Raw genomic sequence first — 26,253 nt, 5'->3', positions numbered from 1 at the left:
CCCCAGCCCCTATCATACACTCTTTCCATATGAACACAGACAGTTGGTTCTGATTTAACTGCATGATCCCCTCAGACTCTTGAATTTTTGGAAGATAGGAACTCTTTTTATTTTGAGAAAAACTATTAAGCAACTCAATATTATTAGGCATTTTTAGGTTAAGATTTATCATTTAATCCAAAACATTTTCAGTGACTATAGTTTCCCAAATGGTATTTTGTTTTTTATACTTACTTGTATGTTACTTAGAGTTTTAGCAGAACTTTTGAGGAAGTGCTAGAAGATCCTATTGAGAATTTCTATGAAAAATGAGATAAAAACTAATTTATAATACAGGTAAGTGATCTACCCCATATTTTTCTTACCTCAGAACTGCAAATAGCTATGTTAGCAGGAAGCTGGGAAAACTGCTTCAACTCAAACACGTCACGTGCTGCCCACCGGCTCATATGATTCTCAGCTTTGCTGGATCCTATCACATGCTGGTTTGAGTGAATATAAGCCACTTCCTGAACAGCACCTAGGAGATAATTGATGTTCACTAGGTGATTTATCATCACAAAGGAAAATTGGTCCATGCATACCTTAAAAATTATCAGAATCATGTCAAAAATAGGTTATGCTTTGCTGAATTTTTACTCCTGAAGAAAAAACATGCAATTATGTTAACCCTGAAATATTCTTAAAAAAACAAAACAAACAAAAAACCCTGAAGAGATTGAGTTCAAATGTGTTGGTCTAGATTATCATGAAAATAACCCCACCCCCGGTTCCTTACCATAAATATGAGAACTGCTGAGACCAGGTAAGAATTTTAAAATTTAGACCTGAAAAGGGAATTTTGGGCACAAGAGAGTCATAGTCAAAGGTTTTTGCTATGAATTTGTCATCTTGGTTAGTTTCAAAAAGTTGTTTAGTAATTGAAGGAGTCGCGCTAGCCTTATCTGTTCCTTTAAACATGTACTTGATTACAGTGATGGAATGGGAGCATGGGGTTTATGACCAGGGAGTTTCGTTTGGTTGGCTTTGCTCAGTTTTATTGTTTGTATTTTGTCTTTTTTGTACATATGCCCAGAGAATGTCAAGATAGGAGCTTTTTAGGAAATGAAAAAAGTTAACTCATGGCTTTTATCTGAAAGAGGTTTAAAAAATGGCTACATTTTTTTATTGCTTTGCTTCTAGGCACCTATAATTTATTTTTAAATTGTGGTCATAAAAGAGAAGGCTAGAACTGAGGCCTGTAAAAGCTCCCTCAAACAGCTCTGGCAATGAACCTCAATTATGACCTCCAACACTTGTGCTGTTTCAGCCCTGAACCCCTCTTAACCAGAAACTGTCAATCATGCAACACAAGACGCTGTTACATAAAATGATTGAAAGAGTATTAGGAAAACATTTCCCTTAAATTTAAATACCCCAGGTAGCAAGTATGGTAGTTTCAAAATTATTCTTCCGGTAGAAAATTTACTCGGATTTTTCTTTTTTTTTTTTCTCCTTTTTTTTTCAGTTTTGATGGACACAATACCTTCATTTTATTTATCTTTATTTGGTTCTGAGGCTTGAACCCCGTGCCTCACATGTGCTATGTAAGCACTCTACCACTGAGCCACAACTCCAGCTCCAGATTTTTCTTAATTTTGATGACAAACTATGCATTAATGAAAACGAGATTTGTTACACACCAACTACTGACAACTTTCACAGTTAAAAAAAAAGCAACTGTTAAAAAAAAAAAAGCTTCTGTTACATACAAACCTAAGCATAATCCAGTACTTAGTTACAAAATATATATCATAAGGATCCTTCAATGAGACCATTAACCATAAAAGAAAGCTTAATGGGTTAAAAAAAAAACAAAAAACCAAGGTTTCTACAGCAAAATATTCCTGCTTTTAAATCATCTTCTTTTACTTTTTTTGTTGTTTTTATTAAGTAACATGCTTGTAAAAGTGATGCTAACTCTTAAAATCACTAAACAGATTTTGGGCAGAGGCTAGTGGCAAGGATGTAATTTTTCAACCTCTGCTTTCCCACATGAAAACAGCACTAAAAGAAAAACCAAGCCATGTTCTTGAACAACATCCTAACAAAATTAGATGACAAGATATCCCTATAAGCCCTAAAATACAAGCAGGTAGAAACAACCCAAAGCTATGAGTTCTGCATAGCATCAAAGATTGAAGGAGGACGCAAGCAATAGGTGGATCTGGCAGACCTAAGAACAGGTGACCCAGGATTGCCAACAGGTACTTCTTGGAAAGCACAGCCAGTCAACTTGAGGTCAGCAGCTGAGTCTGAGAAGGTATTCCACTGGCCAGAGTTGAGCAGGTTCCAGGGGCTTGCAGTAAGAAGACCCCAGGGGACTGGAGGCACTATCCTCCTGAAGCCGTAGTACTGACCCACCATGGCCCTGCCCAGGCCAGAACAGAAGAGGAGAAACAGAAGGCAGGGACTCGAGATGAGCACGACAGGCATTAAACAGAAGAGACAATTTCATATAAAAAAGGAGCAAGAGAAAAACATCGGAGTCAAGTTTCAAAAATTATTAAGAGAAAGAGAATAGACAATAATATTTCTACTATGAAAACATCTCAGAAACATCTCATTACACAGATTAAAACCATAATCAGCTTCAAAATGAGGTAAATGACTTTAAGAACATGAAAGTGACATTTATCAACAACACAAATCAGAATTATAACTCAGAAATGATTGAACTCAAGAAAGACTTAAATATTTTTAAATATTATTTCAGAGATGAAGAATAACCTTAGAAGGAATATAAGAGGAAATAAACACAATAGATAATGTCTTTATATAAATAGAATTTTTTAAAGGAAAAAGCAGAAATAAACAAAGCAAAAAGATAAAAGAGACTGAAACAAATTCTGAAGGTAGGCAAAAAAGATTGAACAAGTGAATAACAGGAGGCCTTAAAGAAGGCCAAAGAAAACAAACAGGACAAAGCACAAGTAACACTAGAACTAGAAAGCTTTCCATAAAAATTGAGTGAAAGCTACACTGTGCGTGTGAGAATAGTGACCCAAATAACCAACACCAAGACACAATCTAGTAAAATTACTGGACCATGAAAAGAAAACAAATAGGCAAACAAACCAACAAAAAACACCCAAATTCCGGGCATCTAGGGAGCAGAAAAAGAGGTAGGAAAGAAAAAATACAAGAGATACAAAATTTTTACACAAGAAGATGAAGTACTTATTTAAAACACTCAAGAAAACAGGGTTTTTTTTTTTTACATTCAGCAAAACTGACTCTTAGGTATAAGGACTCACACTGTAATCACAAGAATCTCAGGCAAAAATATTATCATGAAATATTTTCAATCTAATGTATGAAATATGATATGTCAATAGCTTTGTAATGTTGTGAACAACCAATAAAAAAATAAAAAAATAAAAAAATAAAAAGATTTAGAAGAGAAAAAAAAGAATATAAGCAATAATAATTGTTGGTGAGGATATGGGGAAATGGGGAAAAGGTATACCCACACATTGCTGATGGGACTGCAAATTGGTGCAACCACTATGGAAAGCAGTATGGATATTCCTTAGAAAACTTGGGATGGAACCACCATTTGACTCAGGTATTCTACTCCTCAGTTTATACCCAAAGGTCTTAAAATCAGCATAGTATAGTGATGCAGCCACATCAATGTTTATAGCAGCACAATTGACAATAGCTAAACTATGGAACCAATCTAGATGCCCTTCAACAGATGAATGGATAAAGAAAATGTGATATATATATATACACAATGGAATATTACTCAGCCTTAAATAAAAATAAAATTATGGCTTTTGCAGGCAAATAGATGGAACTAGAAAATATCATGCTAAATGAAGTAAGCCAATCCCCAAAGACAAAAGGCTGAATGTTTTCTTTTAAGAGAATTGCTGATCTATAGTGGGGGTTTGAGTGGGAAGAATGAAGGAAATTTGTATTGTGCAGAGGGGAGTGGGAGAAGGGTGGGGTTGTGAGAATGGGAAGGATGGTGAATTGAGACAGACATTATTACCTAAAAAAAAATAATAATAAATAAATAAATAAATAAATAAGCTAGTAGTAGCAACAATCATTCCTAGCATCTGACTGTGGTCTTGAAACACACTTTCTCTATAAAAGAAATTCAGGTTTTTGGAGAAATAACTGATTCTAGGTTTGGGGCAGAAAATGTACAAATAATCTTGGAACACCTTGTAATAATAGGTAACAAGGAAGTTTTCAAAGATGATTATCCTAGTGCCTGAGATCTCAGTAACTAAAATACTCTTGTCAAATGCTCTGGCCAAAGAAGGGATAGCAGAGCCTTAACCATGATATTAATTGCAATAAATTGATACCATTAACTGTGCTTGAAAATTTACAATGATGTTATGAAAAGAAAAGGCTGGGTGCAGTGGGGCACACCATAATCCCAACAGCTTGGGAGGCTGAGGCAGAAGGTTTAAAGCCAACCTTAGCAACTCAGCAAAACCTTAAGCAACTTAGTTAAGACCCTGTCTCAAAATAAAATACAAAATAGGCTGGGGATGTGGCTCAGTGGTTAAGTGCGTCTGGGTTCAATCCTTGGTAAAAAAAAATAGCTTGTCTTAAATGATATAGAACCAATTTATTATATTGAACATTGGCAAATAAAGGAATTAAGCATTTTTCCTATACAAATTCTACCATTAGGTAAGCATTAGTAGATAAGGGACAACATATCTTTATAAAAGTATTCTAAAAAAAATGAAAATTAGAAGAGCAGAAAATATCATTTTACTATGCTGAATAAATAAACAGATACAGAAATTAAGCATTAAAGGTCGCTAATAACAGAGACAGAGAGAAAAGCAACATTCTATGCCTCCTATCTTCCTGCCAAACATTTAACTCTTGTCTTGCTGAAGGCAATGAACCTCAGCTTGACATAGTCTTGGGAGCCAACTGCTCATTTGCAGAGGACCAAGCCCAAGTGCACTGAGAATGTCCATTCAACAAAATGAAGATGGAGGAAAACTTGACAGATGGCCCAGGTTCTGCAACAGATAATTTGTAGGAATTACTAAATTTGTAAATAATTACTATTAAAGTCAGAATAATTGATGTTTATGGAGCAGAAAGGCTGTGATTAGGATGGGGCACATAGAGGGGGTCCTGAGGTAGATGGCAAAGCTCTTTGTTTCCAGGTAGGTGGTCTTCCCTTAATCCTGCCACCCACCTGCTTCCTTATTTGTGTCTCAGTGTAGCATCTTGTTTTTAGAGCTACTTTATAAGCTAATTCAATAACCTCTTACAGAACTGTTTGATTGAGCAAAACAATTATTTAAAGTTACCTAAAAGTTTATCCATTGATTCATACATCCGCTCTTGATTGGCAACTTTCTCATTTGAAAATTTCATTGGTTTTCTTGGTATTAAAGTGTTAATTTTCTTATGATGGCTAGGCAATTTTGCAGAGAAACTGATTTTGTCTTTTATAGTTTTTGCTGTATGGCTCTGTTTAGAGCCACTGAAGTGGCTGACAGATACACTGTCATCTGAGGATGAAAAGTCATCAATAATTTGAGAGTTACTACCCTCATCTGTTGCACACAATTGGTTTGTTTTCTTCATTGTTTTAGGAAAATTATAAAGTTGTCTTTTGTTTTCCTTTTTCCTCTTAAGCCTCAATCGACTAGTAGATCTTTGTTTTCTTACCCTAGACTTGGGGTATATTTCAATGTCATCAGATTCGTCACTAATATCACCAGTGTCTTGGCTTTTCATAATAGGTTTCAGGGTCCTGTTCTCAGGATTTAAATTTTTTGAAATGAGTCCATGTCTTCTGTCATTAGTCTCTTCACCATCACCATTGTTTCTTATTTTGACAGGGTTTTCTGTTTCAGAATCTTCAGATTCATCTAAGAGTTGCTTACACCTTATTCTATTGTTAGGGAATCGTGGAGTTGCATATTGTGTGGGAAAGATGACATCACTGTCTTCTGATTCTGTGCCATTCTGTATATTGCAATGACGTCCCACAAGATGTGAAGAGTTTTTTTCAGCATCAGACTCAGAAGAAGCATTCTGTTCTAATAGTTTCTCACTTTTATCAAAAACACGTTTCTCATTTGAATTTAGGATTTTATCTAATGTCTGGTGTTCTGAAGTACCAACAGTGTCCTGAGTTTTCTGACAACCAGCATCTTTGGCTTCTGCTGGAAGGCAAATGGGCTGCTCATCAGAACTTTCACCACCAGACGCAGTATTTCCCTTGCCATCTTTAACTGCTGTACACTTTGCCTCCAGCAGTTTAGAGAAGCCGCACTGGAGTAAGGTCAGCTGCCCTGAAGAACCTGCACCTTTGCTTGCATCAGATGCTTTGCCATTAGAAGTCTTTATTCTTGAGGCTCTCACCGACTCGTCATCACTAAAGTCACTGCAGAGATCACAGGCGTCCACTGCCAGTGGGTCTGCAGGTGGGTCTTGTCCTCTGGGTTCTTGACAGTCAGGCTCCCTGGGCTATAGATAAAATGACAACATAATGATACACAAGCTATTGCACTGGAAGGGAATTAAGTTTGGACAGATAATTTCAGTGTAAGTACGCAACTTGGCATTTTTAAAAAGTGTAACATTTAATAAACAAATGTAAAGGATTAAATATTATGGTCTAGTACAGTCTTTTCTCTTTCCAAGTATTAAACTTTCCAAAATAAATAAAAGTTTAAACTAGAATATCATGTGATCAAATCATTTTTAAGGAAAACAGAGTGGGGTGCTCAGCTTCTAACATACAGGGACTCACAATTCTAGCCTCAAAAGGTAAAAGCACATAACTCATTGTTTAAAAATTACTGGGGTTTACTGAGGTCCAGCAGATTCTTCCAATCATGCTTTAAGAAAAAAAACCTTACAGATAAAGAATTCACAACTGCAAAATGGTTCAAGTTGTTAAAATAAGATAATAAATAAAGTCCAGTAGGATCATTAAAATTGAGAAAGTTTTAGAGTAAAATCTACAACAAATTTAAATCCAATATTTAATTTTTTCTACTTTAATCAGAATTAGTCAGACATCTCAGTCTCCTAAAACTGAGAAGTAAGTGATTTGGGGAAAGTATTATCCAGTAATACTTCTGCTAATATTTGATATTCATATATGTATGTATGTATGTATGTATGTATTTGGTACCAGGGATTGAACTCAGGGACACTTGACCACTGAGCTACATCCCTGGCCCTTTTTTGTATTAGAGACAGGGTCTCACTGAGTTGCTTAGCACCTCGCTTTTGCTGAGGCTGGCTTGTGATCCTCCTGCCTCAGCCTCCCAAGCCACATGCCCAGCTTCATATGTCTTTAAATTTAAAAAAAATATTCACCCTAATTTACTGGGAGAGAATTAACTTTGGGCAGATAACTTATGTTCAGGTAGATTACTGGGCTGATAAAAACTCATGGTTAAACCTGTAAAAACAAACAAGATTAAATTAGCAACAATGACATAAAAATTTTCCCTTTTCACATATACTTTTTACCTCTCAAAAAGCCTTCTGATGAAAATACAGATTTTTGTGTTATGTGAGATAAGATACTACTAATAAGATCACAAGATCAAGGACTCAAATCAAATCAAATATGTTCTGATTTAAAGAATGATTTTGATATTTGGATTTAATAATCAAACACACATTGATGGCTATTTTTCCATTTAATATGCTATTCAGTAAAAATTATTTATTTGGATTGGGTTGGTCACTTACACAGTACATTTAATTTTGGATTTAACTTGGTTTAGTTAAAATTCCAGTTTAGATGTATATGTCTGTTGATGGCTCCTGAATTTGTTAACTTTAAGACACAATATCAAATCAGCTTAAATTATAAATTTAACTGGCAGTTCTCTGACTTAGTGTCCTTAATATTAAAAATAAAACAAAACCAAAAAACTGTGTTTTTTAATGTGATGAAAAATGGAAGAAAAAGGAAATGAAATTTAAAATTGTCACAGTACATGTTTTCTAGGTGTGGTGGGCTACAGACTCAACACTGCCTACCATTTCTGGGTTGTGTGCTGGAGGTCTCTCTTTCAACCATGTTGTGGCAGTCATGATTCCTGCTTCCACTTGGCCTTCTCTCTGGAACACCAGCAAAAAAGAAAGTAAATAGCTGTGTAAAATAAGGGGTAAAAACAACCAAATAAACAACAGCAATGACAAGTTAAATCTTCAAGCTAGAGCAGGAAAAAATGCAACTTGCTTTAGCACTCCTAATGCTACTTTCAATTTGCTAATTAAAGAACCAATATTCAGTATAATATAACATTTTAAAATACTCTAGCAGTTTACTTTTTCAGAAGCAGAAAACTAATAATACTTTACAGTGAATGCCATTAAAAGTATTATTGGTGGGGAGGAGAGGAAAAAAAAGTTACCCAAGGATCATAACCATAATAGCCATTCCTACTTAATAATTATAGTAAGGAACATACTGGCAACACGTCAAACACCACAGTGTCGAGCACTGGGAACGTGATACAACTAGTATATTATATTTACTGGTCATATGAAAAGGTCATCCTAATATGAAACTAAAAAACTACCTTAATTATATAACAGGCTTTTTGGAAAGTATTTGCACTTTAAAGCATTTGGTATATTTCCCTGTGCCCCCTCCTACATTTGGGACTTACCCCGGGGCCTTGAGCATGCTAGGCAAGCACTCTACCACTGAGCTACATTCCCAATCCATTGGTGCATCATTTAACAGAGGTATCTAATGGTCTAGATTCCAGAATATTAAATTCTCCTTCTAAAGGAAATTAATTCTTTCTATGTTGGAATAATTTTCAGTTTACAGCTTGCTAGCAGCTATAAGCTAGCAGCTATGGGCAGCTCGAAGTGCTTGAAGAATCTACACTCATTCAGGCCTAATAGCAACACCTGCAGGATGGGATGCTCTGTTCTAGTGAGCCATTAGTGAAATCACACCCTTAGCACTTGTGGTTAGCATTGCCAAGCTGCCAGGCCAGGAAACCGATAGTCAGGAGCTTCAGGCATGGAACTCCTTAGAAAGCCCGGTCCCCTAGGGACAAAGACCCTTCCTGATGATAGTAATATTTAGAGCATTCTCATAGTGTGGTTACATTAGGCATAAGATGATTGGCTTACAGATACTATGATTGATGGGCATGACCCACTCAAACCCTATAACAATTGTATGCATTTCAAAAATAAACTGAGCTACTGGATGATGACTTGAGGTTTGTCTGCTGCCAGTTTTCTCACCAACTCCCAGAGTCTACTCCCTGCGACTGAGATAGCTGAGCAACTAATTGACCACATCAGTGACCAGAACGACAGCATTTCTAAGGTTGTATTTGTTGATAGAATAAAGGGAAGTAATACTACCATCACCAGAGTTACCAATGCCCAGCTTATAAATAGACAGCATACTAATGGCATATTCCAGCCACCTGGTATCCAGGGAAATGAGTGAGAATCTCCCTACAGAAATCTACTGGGTGATGAACGGTGCTAGATTGTCAGGAATCCTTAGCCCCCCACACCTTGAGGCTACTGTAGCAAGAGGAGGGGAGCCCCCTTCCCAGCACTACCATTTATCTCAACAGAAGCTAACAGGCTGTAGGAGATGCAACTGCAGCATGAGAAACCCTCAGACTGTTGACACTCCTTTCTGATACAGAAATGGCAATTCCAGTGTTCAGACCAGATGCTTGGAGCCACCCTGAACGTCTCTTTTTATTCCTCACATATGTAAGCAAGTTCTCTCAGCCCACCTACATAACATATAGAATCCAACCACTTCTTATGCCGTCTGCCACTATCACCCTGGCCTAAGCCTCCATGGTTTCTCAGGAGGATTACTGCAGCATTCGTCTAACAGGTGTCTTGCTTTTGCCTCCTGTAGTCTAATGCTAGTAGACTTTCACAGTGAAGCTGATGTAAATCAGACTATGTCATTCTTCAGTTGACAACTGTGGGAGACCAACCTTGCATGTGACCGAGTCACACTTCCCGGCTGGGTGCTGAGGCGCTCAGTCACAGAATGTGGCAGAGCTTTCCCCACCCTTCTTGGGTCCGAGGGTTGGTGTCTCATGCATGGGTGTGTCTTGCTACTGCCCCATAGATGAAGCTATGCTCACCTGTTCCTTTGTTTGGGATAGAATCTTCCATGGAAGTGCCTTGTGTGTGTCCCCTTCTCTTACTGTGCCCTTGGGTGTGGCCTACCCAGGTGTCAGTCAACCTGCTGACAGTGGACATCATGAAGACAGACTCAGCCCCCTGAAACCTGACCCCTTGCCTTATTTGAATAGCTTCTCCTCAATAAAAGGGGTCAGGGTGTGCTCTCGCTCTCTCTCTTCCCGCAGACCCTTAGGGTCAGAGAAGCCGTCAAAGCGACCCCAAAGAAAAAGGTATTTGTGTCTCTTGTGTGGTTATTTTGCACAGCTCAGTCAGCCCAGTTCAACTGGAGTAAACCCTGAGCCTTTTAGCCTTTTACCGGCAGAGAACTCTCCATTGCTTCTGTTTTTCTGGTCTCACTGCTGGGCTTGGCTGTCTCCTTTACTCCACAACAGCCTTGGTGGCCCAGCCATTGGAAACCATGCTGGACATACTCCTCCCACAGGGACTCTGCATTTGTTCTCTTGGTCTAAGACCCACATTCCTCCCTCACCTCTTTGGAGATGCAAGTGCAACCTTCCCCAAGGAGGCCATCCTTAGCCATCCCAGTCTAAAATTGTGATGCTCTTTCCTTGAAGGTCCCCATTTCCTTTCCCTGCTCTATTTTTATACTTGGAACTTATCATCATATACTGTATCTTTCACTGACTTACTTTGCTTATTGTTTGTTTCTGCCAATAGAATGTAAACTTCTTATAGAAAGAAGTTTTTAATCTATTCATTTATGTATGTCTAGCTCTAGGAACAGATAGTCAATAAATATCTGTGAAATGAACTCTCAATATCTGTCTCTAAAGGAAAACCATGAAGAGGAAGGTCAATACAAGATAGAATTAAATTGCCCAGAAATCCTAAGATTAAAAGTGCAATATAATTCAAATTTCTACATCTTAAAATATTTCAAAAGGCCCCCATAATGCAGGCCTTGGAATAATAAAATATCTTTTGGCCAAAAGCACCATGAATCTAACCAGGTCAGAATAATTTAAATTCTGGTTGGTGACAAATAAGTAATCTTAATTCCAAACTTAATTTAACAATCAGATACCAGTGATATGTCAAGTTTACCACAAATGAAATGAATTTAATGACAGGATTGCCCTGTCATTAAAAAAAGAACTTCTGAAGAAGAAACAAGATGCACGGTGGACAACCAGAGAACAAAAGAACTTTCCACTTAATAACTTCTCTTCCTATTTTGTTTTACATAATACTTGTTTAACAAAGGAATAGATGGTGATTCTGACAGGATAAATAATTAAATGGCTATTTTTACAGGCAATGATTTTAAATTATAAATATGAATATAGGCATATTGGGTAGTACTCTGAGATGAAGGGACTATCTAGGGGTACAGAGGAAAGATGGAGGACAAATAAGAGAAATGGGAATGAAGAAGTACATGAAAGAAATGGCATATTCAAAAACAAAGGGAAAAAAGAAAGAAAAAGAAAAGGGGGGGAATAACTTTAAATGGGCCATTCAATTCAAAATCAGATAGTTACTGTAAAACAAAAACTCAGCAGTAAACATCAAACACTGTTTAATAGTTGCAATATTTGCAGGATACAATTAATATATAACTTCTTTTTTTATCCACAGTGGATCCTTTTTGTGGGGGGTGTGTCTTAGGGATTGAACTCAGTGCTCTACTAGTGAGCTACATCCCCAATCCTTTTTGAGACAGGGTCTATGTTCCCAGGTTGGCCTTGAACTCAATAATCTTCCTGCCTCAGACTTCTGTGTCTCTGGGATTACAGGTGTGTACAATGGTCCCAGGTCCACCAGTGATCCTTTTGAACTACCACTGAACTTGCTCAATGTATAGTGACTCATATTATTTATTCATTATGTAAACAATCTCTTCCACCTTCCATCAAGATAGTCAAAGTACCTCAAGGACAAGAACCAATTTTTCCTTAAACTTTATGGTACTGACTAAATGAATACATTAAGGTTTTATACAAATTCCTGAAATTCTCTGAGTTTCAACTTCCTCATCGATGTTGTAAGGAGATTAAAAAAGAAGACTCAGAAAGACTTTATGATATCCATATTAACATTAATTAGAAAATAGACTAATATCCTTAGTACTCCAGCATATTAAAAAACTTAGTTTTTAAGTAGATATCTCATTTGAAGAATAAGAAACATCTGTATGCAGAGGATGAACATAACTGGGAGAGTTTGAAATATTGGTGTGGAATTTTTATTGGGAACAGAAAACAAAAATCTCCATGAGACAAGAGAGTACATCTCAAGAAGGAGTATGTGGTAACTTCTAATCAAAACATATTTTATAGTTCTGTTTATTCAGGATTTTATTTTATTTGATTAGTTCTTGTCTCTTCAGCAGCTGCTTTCAAAATAACAAACATCTCTCTGCCTGTCTGAAATGGCCTTTGGAATCACACTATCTCAAACATATATTTGTATGTGTGTGTGTGTGTGTGTGTGTGTGCATTATTTACAACTATGCATGAGAAAATCTTTGTCTAGAGGTATACCAGTTTATTTCCTACTTCTCTAAAAGTAGAAATTCTAAACATCGGTATTTTTGGTAAGGAAAACCAAAAGTTTCTCTGAAAATGCACCAATTGTATTTCAAGTTTCCTGTGGGATAAAACTGTAGTTAAAATATTATTGAAAGGGTCAAAGAATAATTTCACACCTCCAGGATGTCCCTCGTAAGACAAGATCCTTGGGGTCTTAGTCTGAAGAGATTATAGGTCCCAAAAAGTTCTCCTCGATGCTCTTTTGATCCTTGAACTGCTTCAAAATATCGCTTGGCATTTTCACTTCCAACTACCACACAGTGAAGTTGCTAGAACAACAAGAACAATAACAACAAAAAATTCAAGATGTTTTTGAAGTATTTGCTCCAACAATATGTCAGAACTTCTTGGCATTCCATATATATATAGAGAGAGAGAGAGCATTAGCTAGAGCAGGTGGAATCTTGGAATCTCCTTAGGGAGGGAATTTTTTTTTTAATTTCCCTGGCAGATATTGCCATTTTGGTGAGAGAATAATAATTGGCCAGTCTGATTGAAGCAGAGATCTTACATTTCCTGTTTTATCTGTTTTCTAAGAAGTGAATCAAAATCACATATTTATGTAATATATCCACCTGACATGAATGTTTAATAAAAACATACACTTCAATATATTTTTACTTTTTAAATTCATTTCAAACAGAGACTATTAAAACTGAGAGAAGTAATCACTGTGTCACTAAAATTAAATATAATTCAAAGTAATACAATAATCTTTTGTGTCCAACTGATTGTATCACAATTACATTGTCAACTAACAGCCAAACCTCTATTGCTGTTGTAGAAAACAATGTCGAATACAGAAAGAACACTGACATAGGGTCCTTAAGGACATTTACCATTTTAGGATCAACATTCATGTGCACTATATGCTGGATATTTTACTACATTTTATGTAAATATGTAAACTTAAAATACAACCTGATTAATCCCATGTATACCTTAAAAGTATCTTGGAAGAAACAAATTAAAAAATCTACAGAATGGAAAATAACTTCAGTTTAGGGATGGAGGAATTAGTAAGAAGTGATGATTAACTTTCATTATTGTAGGAGCTGATCTGCACTGTCATGTTATTCTAGACAACTAAAATTCTTGTTAGTAAGACCCACCATTTATTGAACACTTCCTACGTCTACAGCATTTTATTTTACATTCTCTCATATATAACCTCTGTAACTTCATAAGATATTATCTCCATTTTAGAAGTAACAAATGTAGAATTTCTCTATTTTATAAATAAAGCAACTTAAGTTTAGAGAAATTGATTTGCCTAGGGGTGTCAGCAAGGTGTCATTGCTAGAATTTGTACATGGGTTTAGCTGAATTGAAAATTGATACTCTCAACAATTTCTCACATAGAGGATTGCTCTTTTAAACAAGGCCTTATGATTTTAGTTTAAAAAGTTATAAATCAACATATCAACTTGATCAGTTCAGTATCAATGGCCCAGAAATGGGGGCTACAATCCTCGGAATACAGATTCACAATAGCAATTGATAAGACTAATGACCAGCTGTCTCTTTTACCCTTGCTGCTGACTCTACCTTTAACTCTGACATTGTTGGACTGTAGGTCTACAAACTACAATTTACTAAGAGAAGCTGCAAGCCCTGAGTCTTTGTAATTTTCCTAGCAAAGGTTTAGTCACAAAATTTATTAAAAGTACATTATTTTACATTTAAACTTTAAGTTTTCCAAAGTGGCTTCAGTACAAGAAAAATCAGGTTTTTCCTTCAGTAGGCTAACCATAAAAATATCATTGTAGAATTCAAGAGGGTAAGGGAAAAAAAACCACAACTAGAAAATGTAGCTTACATTCTAGCATAAGAAAAATTCACATAAGGTCATAAAATGCTTGGATTTCATCATGACCACGGATAAGATATGCAAGAAAAAAGTTAAAAGGATGTGCTCATGTTAAGAAGTTCAAGGGCCCTTCTTTCATTTTCAAAGCCAGCAGCTTTGCTGTCTCATCTGTGTCACGTGGTCCCCTGCTTCCGCCTTCACATCTTCCTCTCTGCTATCTCTGACCCTACTGTCTCCTCCTCCTCGTGATTACACTGGGACCACCCCCAAATCCACAGGGATCAGGAGATTAGGAAGTAGACATCTTTGGGGGACCATAATCAGCCTATCACAGTAAATGTATACAAAAAGAATGACAGGGACATGTCAAATGACACAGAAGCTTCTTTCATCGAATTCCCATTGGCTAGACACAAGATGATTTGAAGATCAAAGTAAATAGCAAAATTCAATGGGTTGAAAATTGTTACTAAAATAGAAACCCATGAATCTACACAGATTAAATAAATACATAGAAGGGGAAACTTTTTTTAATGGTAGAATGCCAAAGAACAAAACTGAAAGAATAATGGAAATAGAGAAATCACACCTGGCTTTCATCACAGTGGCAGCTGACTCGGGCAGAAAGGCTGATGAACACATAGATGGGATATTGGTGTGATTCTGGAGACCTCCCCGTGAACTACTTATCAATTAAAATGGTAACAGTGATCACTGTGCAGTGGAGAAACACGCAGGTCACCATGCTGTGCCTTCTGACTGATATGATGAGAAGGCACGGCATCCTGTCTGTGGCATTCCTGCCAAGATTCCTGGCTTGAGTCCGGACAAGAAGAAGCTAATGGATCCAGCTAGGTCAAGGGACATCCCACACAAGGAAAGGCTTCCTGTCTGAAACTGTCATCATGAAAGGCAAGAAAACACCTAAGTAAAAATGTAACCATGATCCTGGATTGCATCATAAACCAGAAAGGAAAAAGGGGACATCTGGGGAGAGCTGGGAAAACTAAACAGGTCCTAAGGGTTACAAAGTAATGATGCATCAATGTCAGTGATCTGGGTCACTGAAATGAAGAGGGGTGAGTTGTACAAAAATATGTAAAACTGTTCTTAATGCATAAAGCCATTTTTATGTTCTTCTAATAGGAGAGTGACTTGCTTTTGAGGAAATATACACTGGAGATAAAGTCTGTGACTTTCTCTCATGTAGGTCAGAAAAAGATAAAAGATAAGATTTAAGAGAAAGAGAAAGCAAATATGTAAAATATTACCAACTGGGGGATTACGGTGAAGTTTGGGGGTTCTTTGTGCTGTTTCTGCAAATACATTTTTAACAACGAGATGAATTTCTGAATGCCAAATTTTAGAAAGCATACAATGCTTCAAACCTGAAGAAGTACAGTTGCTATATAAGTGATGTTTTCATTTTTAAAAAAGTATAACATATCTGAATGCATTATCACAACCAGATGCAAAACAACAACAACAACAAAGACATCAAAGTCAAGGTCCTTCTTGAACAACACAGATCCCCTTACTAGAATCCTAATGCCAAGTGTAACTCTTTAGATCTCTTTCAATGTAGTTACAGCTATTTCTATAACCATATTAAAATAGTATAATGCATACATACTATTGATACCTGCATATATTGTCCTGCAAGTTGCTTTTTTGACCTACTTAACAATGTCTCAGAGATGCTGTCACATCATTTCATATGACCCGACATCTTACAGTCTTTTTTTTCTTTTTTTCCTTCTTCTTCTTCTGTTGCAGAGTAGTCTGTGATTTGGATATACTCGAATTTTTTAAAATATTTTATTTTTTAGTTGTAGTTGGACACAACACCTTTATTTCACTTGTTTATTTTTATGTGGTGCTGAGGATCGAACCCAGGGTCTCGCACGTGCGAGGTGAGTACTCTACTGCTGGGCCACAACCCAGCCCCTGGGTCTACTAGAATTTTTGTTATCATTCCTTTATTGTTGGACACTCAAGCTGTTTCCTTTTTTATTCTTAAACAAACACTAACAGTGCTGAATATGAATCCTTGTCAACCCTTTCTGAGCATGTTTGTCAGGTTAGCCTCTAAAATAAGTGTAACAAGTTGTATTCTCAGCAACAGTATGTGAGTATTCCAACAGCATCAGCACTCTGTCCAGCAACCCTCAAAACAAAACCATAATTTAAAAATGTAGAATGTTCAGGACATGATAATATTTTATTTTGCTTCTTTAGGTGTGTGGTTAGTGTTCCACATGAGCATTATAACCACTTGTATTTTTTCTTCAGAGAAATGCCTACTTATAGTCATTTTATGGGTTTTGGAAAATTTTTTTAAAAAAATATTCTTTTAGTTGTAGATGGATGTAATATCTTTATTTATTTATTTTTATGTGGTGCTGAGGATTGAACCCAGTGCCTCATACACGAGATGAGTGTTCTATTACTGAGCCACAATCCCAGCCCCTTGAAATTTTAATATTTTGTAGATGCTGTTCGAACTTTACATATTCCATCCTCGTCTCTCTTCTCATTTGGTTTTCAGTTCCTGTGCCATACAGAAATTTCATACAAATCATGTAGTCAACCTTACAAGATTTGCCTTAGAGACTGTGTTAGTTTCTTAGTGCACTGGCTGTCATAAAGTGCTATAAACTGAGGGCTTAGAACAACAGAAATTTATTGTCTCTCAGTTCTGGAGGCTTGAAGTTGGAAATCAAGATGTCTGGGCCTTTTCGAAGGTTCTGGGTGTTGGTCCTTCCTTGCAGCCACACAGCTCCTGTTTCTGCCTCCCTTGTTTGTGAGATTAGTATTCAATTCCTCACTTGGAGGCTTTGTGAAAGATGCTGTGTTTGTGTTCCTGGGAGGCGGTGGTCTGTAATTTTCTGTTCCTGCAATGCCTTTGTCTAGTTTTGATGTCAGAAGTCTTCTTTCTAAAATAGGTCGGAAGCATTCCCTCCTCTGTTTTCACAAAGAATATTAGATGTTTCAAAGAATCCAGCCCTCTAGTCATCTGGACTAGGATCTTTCTTTGTGGGAAAGTTCCAAATTAAAAATTCAATTTCTCTGCACAATATAAAGCTATAATTTTCCCTCACTTGAATTATTGCTTCTAAGTAGCCAGTACCACTAATAAGAATTTAGTTCTCTATTTAATTCTAGTATTATAAGTGATGATTTTTTTTTCCTCCATATAAGTTTGCCTCTGGAAATTTTAAGAATTTTTCAATTTCTCTTTGAGTGTTTCATGCTTACAGAGACGGTGTAAATGCAAATCCATGTCCATTCATTCTATTTAGAACTTGCTGGGCTCACAGAATCCAGATTCTTGTTTTCCACTTTTTCATGTTTCTTACCTTTTTTAAAAATTTTATTTTTAGATGTAGGTAGACAAACACAATATCTTCATTTTTATGTGGTGCTGAGGACAGAACCCAGTGCCTCAGACATAAAAGGCAAGAGCTCTACCATGGAGTCCCAGCCCCAGCCCCAGTCCCAGTCCCAGCCCCAGTCCCTTTTTAGGGTTTCCTGTCTTTCCCTCTCTTCTCCTCTTAACTCTAAGACTGATGTTCAACTTCTGGATCTAGTCGTTGCATCTCCTCACTTTTGTTACCTATGCTCTATCTTTGTCTCTTTGCTGTATAGTCTAGAACTACTATTTAGCTTTTACTTTTTAGATGGACGATCTGCCTGCTGCTCTGCCTTCTAGGTCTGGAGTTTTTCATTTTCTGAATCTCTCTAGCGGATTCTTTTTCTGGTATTCTATTCTTGTTTCTGGGACCCTATAACCTCACTTACCCTTTGGAGATATTATTTATATTTCTCTCAAAGTCTCTTATTCTTTCTTCTTTTAATTCTGTTTTCTCTGTTTATTTCCCCTCCCTTCCCCCCTCCTCTTCTTTTTCTTCTTCCTACCTGTATTAGTTTCTTATGGCTCCTGCTACAAATGATCATAAACTCAATGCCCTTAAACAATAGAAACTTATTCTTTCACGATTCTGAGGCCAGAGGTCTGAAGTCAAGACCCCTGAGCGGAAGCGAAAGTGCTGACAGAGCTGTGCTCCAGCGGGGCTCCAGGCACATATCGTACCTCTTCCAGACTCTGCAGGCTGCCACATTCCTCAGGTGGAGGCTGCATCTCTCCAGTGCCTGCCTCTGGTTACACTGCCTTCTCCTTCCTGCCTGTGTCCAGTTTTACTCTTCTTCTTTCTTATAAGGAAAGTTTTGTATAATCCAGGATAATCTCCCCATCTCAAAATCCTTAAATTGGTCACTTATGCAAAGATCCTTTTCTTCCTATAAAGGGCCCAGGATCAGGATTTTTGCGTGTGTGTGTGTGTGTGTGCACGCGCACTTTCGTTCGTGCATGCGTGCATGCATGCATGCATGCCAGGAATTGAACTGAAGAGGTGCTTAACCACTGAACCATATCCCTAAGCCTTTTAATTTTTTTTTTTTGTTGTTGTTGTTTGTTTGTTTGTTTTTAAATTTTGAGACAGGTTCTTGCTAAGTTGCTTAGGGCCTCAATAAATTGCTGAAGCTGGCTTTGAACTTGTGATCCTCCTATCTCAGCCTCCAGCCTCCTAAACTGCTGGGATTATAGGTGTGCGCCACCATACCTACCTAGGACCTGGTATTTTTGAGGGCTATTATTCAGTTCACTACAGTGCCTTTCTCATGGTGCTTATTTTCCTAAATTGTTCAGTAATTATTTTTGGTTGGCTGCTCATCTGCCTTTAATACCTTACTGCTTATCTCAGCCCTCTGCCATAGTTACTTGAGCAGGGCAGGAGAGCACATATTTGCTTCTTCTTTCAGCCTGCTCTCTACTGCCTTCTGTCTTTAAGCATTCCTTACAATTTATGGGCCCCTGGGAAAACTCTTTTTGCTTTCCGACATACTTGTATTCATTTACTTATTTCGGGATTTTTTTCCCTAAAAGATTTGAAGAACATTTGAGAGGCTACAGTGTGCTCCGTATACACCCTTCATTCAAACTCCAAACCACCTTTAAAACCTATTTACATTTACTAGACAGTCATCTTTGTATCATACAAGTTCTGAAAAATTACCTTGTCTCTTGAAAACTTTTTATTATATATCATTACATGGCATATATTATGTAATAGGCCATTAAATGAGTCCAGATGAATAAGTAAAAAGGAAATATATAAAATAATGGGTTGAGAAAGATTACCAGATTGACAAGACACTCTCACTGTGACAATATTCTACAGAATAGCTCCTAATTTGAAAAATACCTTACTTTTTCATAATTGTTTAGAAAAAAATAGTTTTCAGTAGTTGTGTTATACTGAAGAACAAAAAGATAAACTACTTCTTATAGAGCTAAATGGCTTAAGAAAAAACAAAAACTGCTGTGTACAATTCCATTTATAGAATGAAGAAAACAGCATAAATATAAGATTGGACCATTTTTAGGCTAACTACCACCACATGTGGCAGATGTTTGCTCTTAAATAGATGCCAACTGAACATATAGGGAGCAATTCAAGTTTAATACTTACAATTAAACTTGAACCTCATTCCGGATCTTCTCAAGTGAACAGTTATAAATGAAATAAATATTGTTTAGTTAGAGGTAGAAATGAAGCAGTAAGTGATAGCCTGAGCACAATGAAGAGTTAATGCAATTTTAGATAAACACTAAAAGCAATATAGTACAGTAGCTAGTGTGCTTGAGTTCTAGTACTATAATTTCAGTTTCATTCACTATGGTGTGTCTAAAGCAGTGCTCCCCAATCTTCATGTCACAGCACATACAGAAAAGGGCAATGTGAGCATCTACCTGGCACACACAGAGGAGGTTACTCGAGGCTAGAAGCTTACTTAGCTGCCCTTGCTACCCAGACAATGATGGGATCAACATCTCAGTGTGCTTGTGATCCATCTGTGGTATGCTCTACGTCTTGGCCCAGTTTGGGGAGCTGTGACCTCAATACTCAAATTGTGTTCTGTGGACTAGTAGTATGGGCACTCCTGGGAACTAGTTAAAAATGCATAATCTTGAGCTCTAACCCAGACTTACTAAATCAGAATCTGTATTTTAACAAGATCCCTAGCTGATTCATAAGGACATTAAAGTTTAAGAAGTACTGCTCCAAGAAACTTTCAGTACTAAAATTTAATGAACCCAAGAATGAATCTGTTTCACAGAAGTGTAACCAAGAGCATGTTTCATAATCTCATTAAATTCCATATTTTAGAGTAAAATTTAAGGTTATTATAGTAATTTGCTCATAATTTTTGAAAACAGAAAAATGTTTGCTTCTTAATTAGAAGCGGGGAAATATATTTACCTGTTTGTATACCTGTCGTAGATACATGATCTCCTCCACAGTTCCCAAGGATATCAGCCTAAGCACTTTAACATCTCTGCACTGTCCAATCCTGTATGCTCTGTAAGATTAAAAACAAAACCAAAAAAATCACATGAAGCAACTTTGGATTCAAGAGATAGTTTTGGATATAAAAATGGAGCTTTATTAAAATTTTAATTAATTAAAAATAAATATTTTGTTTAGGTATGTTATATTATTCAGTAATAATGCAAAAACATAAATTCATACAAAAGTCTTATTATTAAGGAGAAAGTATGTTAGGAAAATATACATATCAATTTCATTTTTGTTCCCACTGTCTAGTGTCTAAGAACTTCACAAATTCAATATTTTCTTTTATGGCAATTTTTATGAATGGATTGTTCTCAAATAATTTCATTTCTATAAAACTCCTCAAAATGTAAACTAATCCAGAGTGATAGAAAGCTAATTACTGGTTACCTGGGGACAAGGGGATAGGGAGGGACAGAAGGGATTAATTCCAAAATGATACAAGGGAAATTCTGAGTGTGATGGATGTGTTTGGATGTGTGATAGATGGATCCTGATTGTGGTCGTGGTTCATAGGTGCAGATGCATCAGAACTTACCAATTATATATGTTCAATAAGTTTGTATGTATGTATGTCAAGTATGCCTTAGTAAAACTGTTCAAAAGCAAAAACCATACAAAATAAAATATACCTTGGGGAAAAGCAGTGAATGAGCTAAAAAGTAGGCAAGTGGAGATCTGGAGACCACATCCACAGAGGTATCGGTTCAGAGAAGATTCAGCCCTCTGTTGACTGGTACCCCAGGAATTCAGATATGGACCACAGTACACTAATTCAGCTCTAACCTGGCTGACCATGGTGGTTAAAACTGTGGTCTGTTCCCTGAAGTGCTTCATAGCAGGCTTTTTCAAATGTTCTGAATGAGGTCACCTGTTCCCAAATCCCTTTTATAATTGCTGAGGGAAATAGGAGCAAGTCCCTACTGCCTATGTGCTTGAAAATGTTACTTTTGGGGAAAATTAATTTTTCAACTTGTAAGGTCACTGTATCTATTGTTATATTTGATGTTCCCTCTGTCTCCTTCACACAGGGAGAAGATATGAGAGATACTAGGCAGTATCTTGGGTCCTGCAAATCTCATGTCCCCAGAAGGGAACGAAGGTTCTTGCCTACTCACAGCTGGGGGAAGCTGCCTCAACATGCACAACTATTAATTCCGGTAACCAGACTGGTCAGTGAGGGGATGAGGAAAAGACAGTCACACAAATTGAGATAAAGTTGAATCTTGGTGGTTCACTAAACCTTGATAGGGAAATAGTGACCATGAACCAGCTCAGCATGTTGATCCTATAGGTTTTTTCATTAAAAGGGTTGTTGTGAGGTAATTTCTTCAAAGCAAGCCAAACCAATGTCATTAAGTATGAACAGCTCGATTATGATTATCAGCTTATGCCCATAACTTTGTACCCCTAAGCAGCTGTCTGAACCTCAAGGTAAAGAACTTATAAGCTCCTCAAGAACAGAGCTTCATCACAGCAACTGAGCGGTCGCCATGGGTGCCTTGGAGCTGAGAGTTTCCAGAAGAGGCATCGCCTCTGTCACAGGAAAAGCTCAAGACCCTGATTCAGTCATTGCTCCTGCTGCTCGGGACAAGATCTCTCCTATCCTGCAGCCTGGAGAAGAGAAGGGGCTCATAATCCTTCCCACCCTCCCCACAATGTATGCGAGCTCCAAAGAAATCAGAAGTGGATCTAAGATGTCTCTTGGATATGTGCTTAGCCAGCTGTTGCTTAATGAGACAGATTCTCTTGGAATGCATGTCCTTTGATCTTTTGTACAGACAAAACTTTTATGCCTGTTACTTTGTACCTATGCTTCATCAATTTCTTGGCCCACAAAACAAGAATCTGTAAGTGATGGGTCTTCTACCATGTAGAAACAAGTATTGAGAAACAATTATATAATATTTAGGTCAACATCTTCATTTCTCTTCTTGGTTCTTCCTGCCAGAGCGTCAACAGAAGGAAAGGGAAGGGAAGAGGAATTCACTGTGCTTTGAGGAAACAATGATTTAGATAAGATAATAATCTTAATGATCTAGATGAAAAACTACAAAAATACAATAAATGTCCTAAGAACAAAAGAACAAAGGAGATTTCTCTGTGGTTTTCACATGACCATTTTCTTGACAGATGTCAGTGGAGAGAGAATGATTCACAGCGTCAGCTCTCTGGCCAAGCTGCATGGATTCCGATCCTGACCCTAACACTTACTGAAAAATGCTTTTGTCTTGCATTGTATTAACATTTTGTTTGATAGTAATATTGAATTTCCTATCATATGTTGAAGTAGTTACTATTTGGAAGTCTGACACCTAATTCTCAGTGTTTCTCAAAGTAGAGCTGAAGACCAATTGTATCATAACTACCTTAAGTATTCTTTTTTAAAATAATGGTAAAGGATACATAAGATTTACCATTTTAACTATTTTTTTTAGCAAAAAGTCCAGTAGTATTACATAAATTCACACTGTTTTATGACCACCATTATCTATCTCTACAAGTTTTCTGTCCTCCCAAACTAAAACTCTATAGTTATTATACAGTAACTTTCCATTCATCCCTTCGTAAATTTTAATTTCCATCACTATGAATCTGACCACTCCAGGATCTTATACAGGTGAAATCAAAAAACACTGGTGCTTATTTGTTTGGCTTTTACTTAGCATAATGTTTTCAAGGTTTGTTCATGTTCTAGAATGTATTAGAATTTCATTCCTTTATAAAGCTAATAATATTCCATGATATGTACACACCACACTTTGTTTATCTATTCAAAGTGGATTTTGTTTATCCATTCATTTGGGTTGCCTCCATGTTTTAGTTACTATAAACACAGGTGCTATACAAATATCTGTCCAACTCTCTTGCCAAGTCTTGGCTGGGCACAAGATCACGAGCCACCACACACTTGTAGATTCAAACAGCAATTCTTTATTCCAGAACTCACACCAGCCTCTACACAAACACGTTCTGGGGAAAATCCCGTTCTGCCCGTACATTCACCTACTCCACGAGGCTTTTTTTCCAAATCCCATTTTAATCTCACGAGAACTCAATGGGAACAAGCAGCAGGAACACCCTAATCCCAGCAGCAATAATCTTCAACCTCCAACTTCTCTAAAACCCGGATTATCTTAAACCAGGAACGCCCTAAACCCAAATTGTCTTAAACCGGGATACTTCCTAAAACCTGCAGGATTCACCCTAATCCTGGATCCACCCTGGTCCTTGAGCAGGGTCACCTTTCTCAAAGACACATTCAATGTCCAAGGCAAGTCCATTTAACATGGGGTACCCTGGCAAGGAAATTTCGATGCGTCGTTCCTACTTGGCAATGGCCCTCAGCACTCTCTCATTTCAATTCTTTTGGATATGAATCCAGAAAAGAAGTAGTAATGCTAGAGCAGATGGTGACATGTGATTAATATTTAGGAACCACTATCACACTGTTTTCCACAGCGGCTGCAACACTTTGCATTTCCACCAGTTGCACAAGGGTTCTGACTTCTCCACATCCCCACCAAGACTTGTTGTTACTGTTATTTTTATGAATCTTTTTCAGAGAAATGTCTCTTCAAGTCCTTCACCCATTTTTTATTTGGTTGTTTTATTGTTCTTTGTTTAAGACCTGCTTACATATTCTAAATATCAATATTTATCAGATATGCAGTTTTCCCCATTCTCTGGTTATCTTTTCACTCTGCTGATAGTGTCCTTTGATCTATAACCCTGAGTGATTTTTAAAACCTAAACTTGTAGAGTCTTCTTCTAACCCTATAGAATAAGAATACCTAGAGGATGGGGACTGGTCATCTATTTTAGAAAATGTACCAGGTGCCTACTATGACTCATAGTTTTAGTTGTTGCCCCTAAAAAATTTTTTTTGAAATATTTTTTGGCATATATTTTGAGAATTGAGTAGGATACTCTGATCTTTCCCCAAGAGGGTAAAAAATTGAACACAATTTTACTCCTCCCCACCACAATTCTCATGTTTTATTGAAATTACATAGAGTTTTAGTTCTAAGTTGTTACTAATATATTTTTGTTTTTTATGCCATCCTTTTATGTTCTGAGGAATTCCTTTTTATAATGGTACTAAGCCTCTCAGCCATGCTATCAATAATTTTAGACTTAATCAGAACTTTCTTTGACTATCATATTTTTATATATTTTGGGTTCTCTGTATATAAGTTCATATTTCATTGGCTGCATTAAGCAACATTTTTGGACCATGAGCAGTAAATTTTCTGAGTTCCTTAATGTCCAAAGTTGGGGTTTTTATTTTGTCCTTACATATTGATATGTTGGCCACTGATTGTAACCAAGAGTCAAAATAATTTTCTTTTGAGAGCAAGTCTAGTCAAAAAATAATAATTTTTTCTTTCACATATAGTAAATTTAAATTCATCACTTTGACAACTCTATTTTTATCTAGGATCCTATAATGCAGACGAAAAGTCTGTTCTTCAAAGCCTGATCTGCAGAAATGAATTATCATTTATTTGTTAAACTGATTTTTTTCTTTTTTCTTTGATTTTTATAATTCAGTCTCTCCACCCCCTTACACACACACAAACACACACCACACATACACATACACACACTGGAATATTTTAATCCTTCTCTTTACCCCTGGGACCTAGACATATGCCCAAGATACATATTCTCTCTCTCTTAGATATTATCCCTTTTAGTGTGCTGTGGCCCTTCAAAATCAACAAACTTATTCATTATGTTATCAATTATCTCTTCTGACCTCCAGTCTCTTTGTTCTTTATTTCTGATACAGGCAGATGATGGTTTCTGGAATTTTCCCTCAACTTCTGTTTACTCATATTTTATATCTATTTGTTTCTTGACTTTATGTCTTAAAATATCCATTCCTTTTATATTCCAATATTAATTTCCACCACTAGCCCTCTTTATTTCTGTAGTCTTTTCATTTTGGCAATAATTTTATTTTCTAAGAACTTTTTTTTTCTATATGCTTCCCCGCCCCAGTGTTCTATTCTTATTTTAGTCCCTTTGTGTCTGTTTTTTCCATTAGCTCTTTTCTTTCATGAAGCTAGTTTTATGAAGATGCCTCATAATTCCTAATTTCCTACTCATAATTAAAATGAGAAACTAGGGATTGTATTAGGAAGGTGATCTACCCTGCATAAAACTCAACTCAAAGTGGATCAAGGACCTAGGCTTTAGATCAGAGACCCTGGGCCTATGAGAAGAAAATGTAGGCTCACCTCTCCATCATGTCAGCTTAGAAACCAACTTCTTCAAC

At 36.8% G+C, this 26,253-nt stretch overlaps 1 protein-coding gene across 2 annotated transcripts in view; it reads right to left on the bottom strand.

Annotated features, from left to right (window-relative positions):
• Ercc6l2 (ERCC excision repair 6 like 2) overlaps positions 1-26,253 on the bottom strand; it is a 113,898-nt gene that overhangs the window by 29,920 nt on the left and 57,725 nt on the right. For both annotated transcript variants that reach the window (XM_026401976.2, XM_077792403.1), the window contains exons 13-17: positions 20,877-20,976; positions 12,860-13,012; positions 8,044-8,124; positions 5,340-6,507; positions 366-520 (exon numbers count right to left, since the gene is read on the bottom strand). In XM_026401976.2, the coding sequence (XP_026257761.2) occupies positions 366-520; positions 5,340-6,507; positions 8,044-8,124; positions 12,860-13,012; positions 20,877-20,976 (1,657 nt within the window). The remainder of the gene's footprint in view (positions 1-365; positions 521-5,339; positions 6,508-8,043; positions 8,125-12,859; positions 13,013-20,876; positions 20,977-26,253) is intronic.

The sequence above is a fragment of the Urocitellus parryii genome, chromosome 13 (assembly GCF_045843805.1).
Source record: "Urocitellus parryii isolate mUroPar1 chromosome 13, mUroPar1.hap1, whole genome shotgun sequence".
Classification (NCBI taxonomy): Eukaryota; Metazoa; Chordata; class Mammalia; order Rodentia; family Sciuridae; genus Urocitellus; species Urocitellus parryii.
The sequence above is the reverse complement of the archived record's forward strand: the minus strand, read 5'-3'. Positions and strand labels throughout refer to the sequence as shown.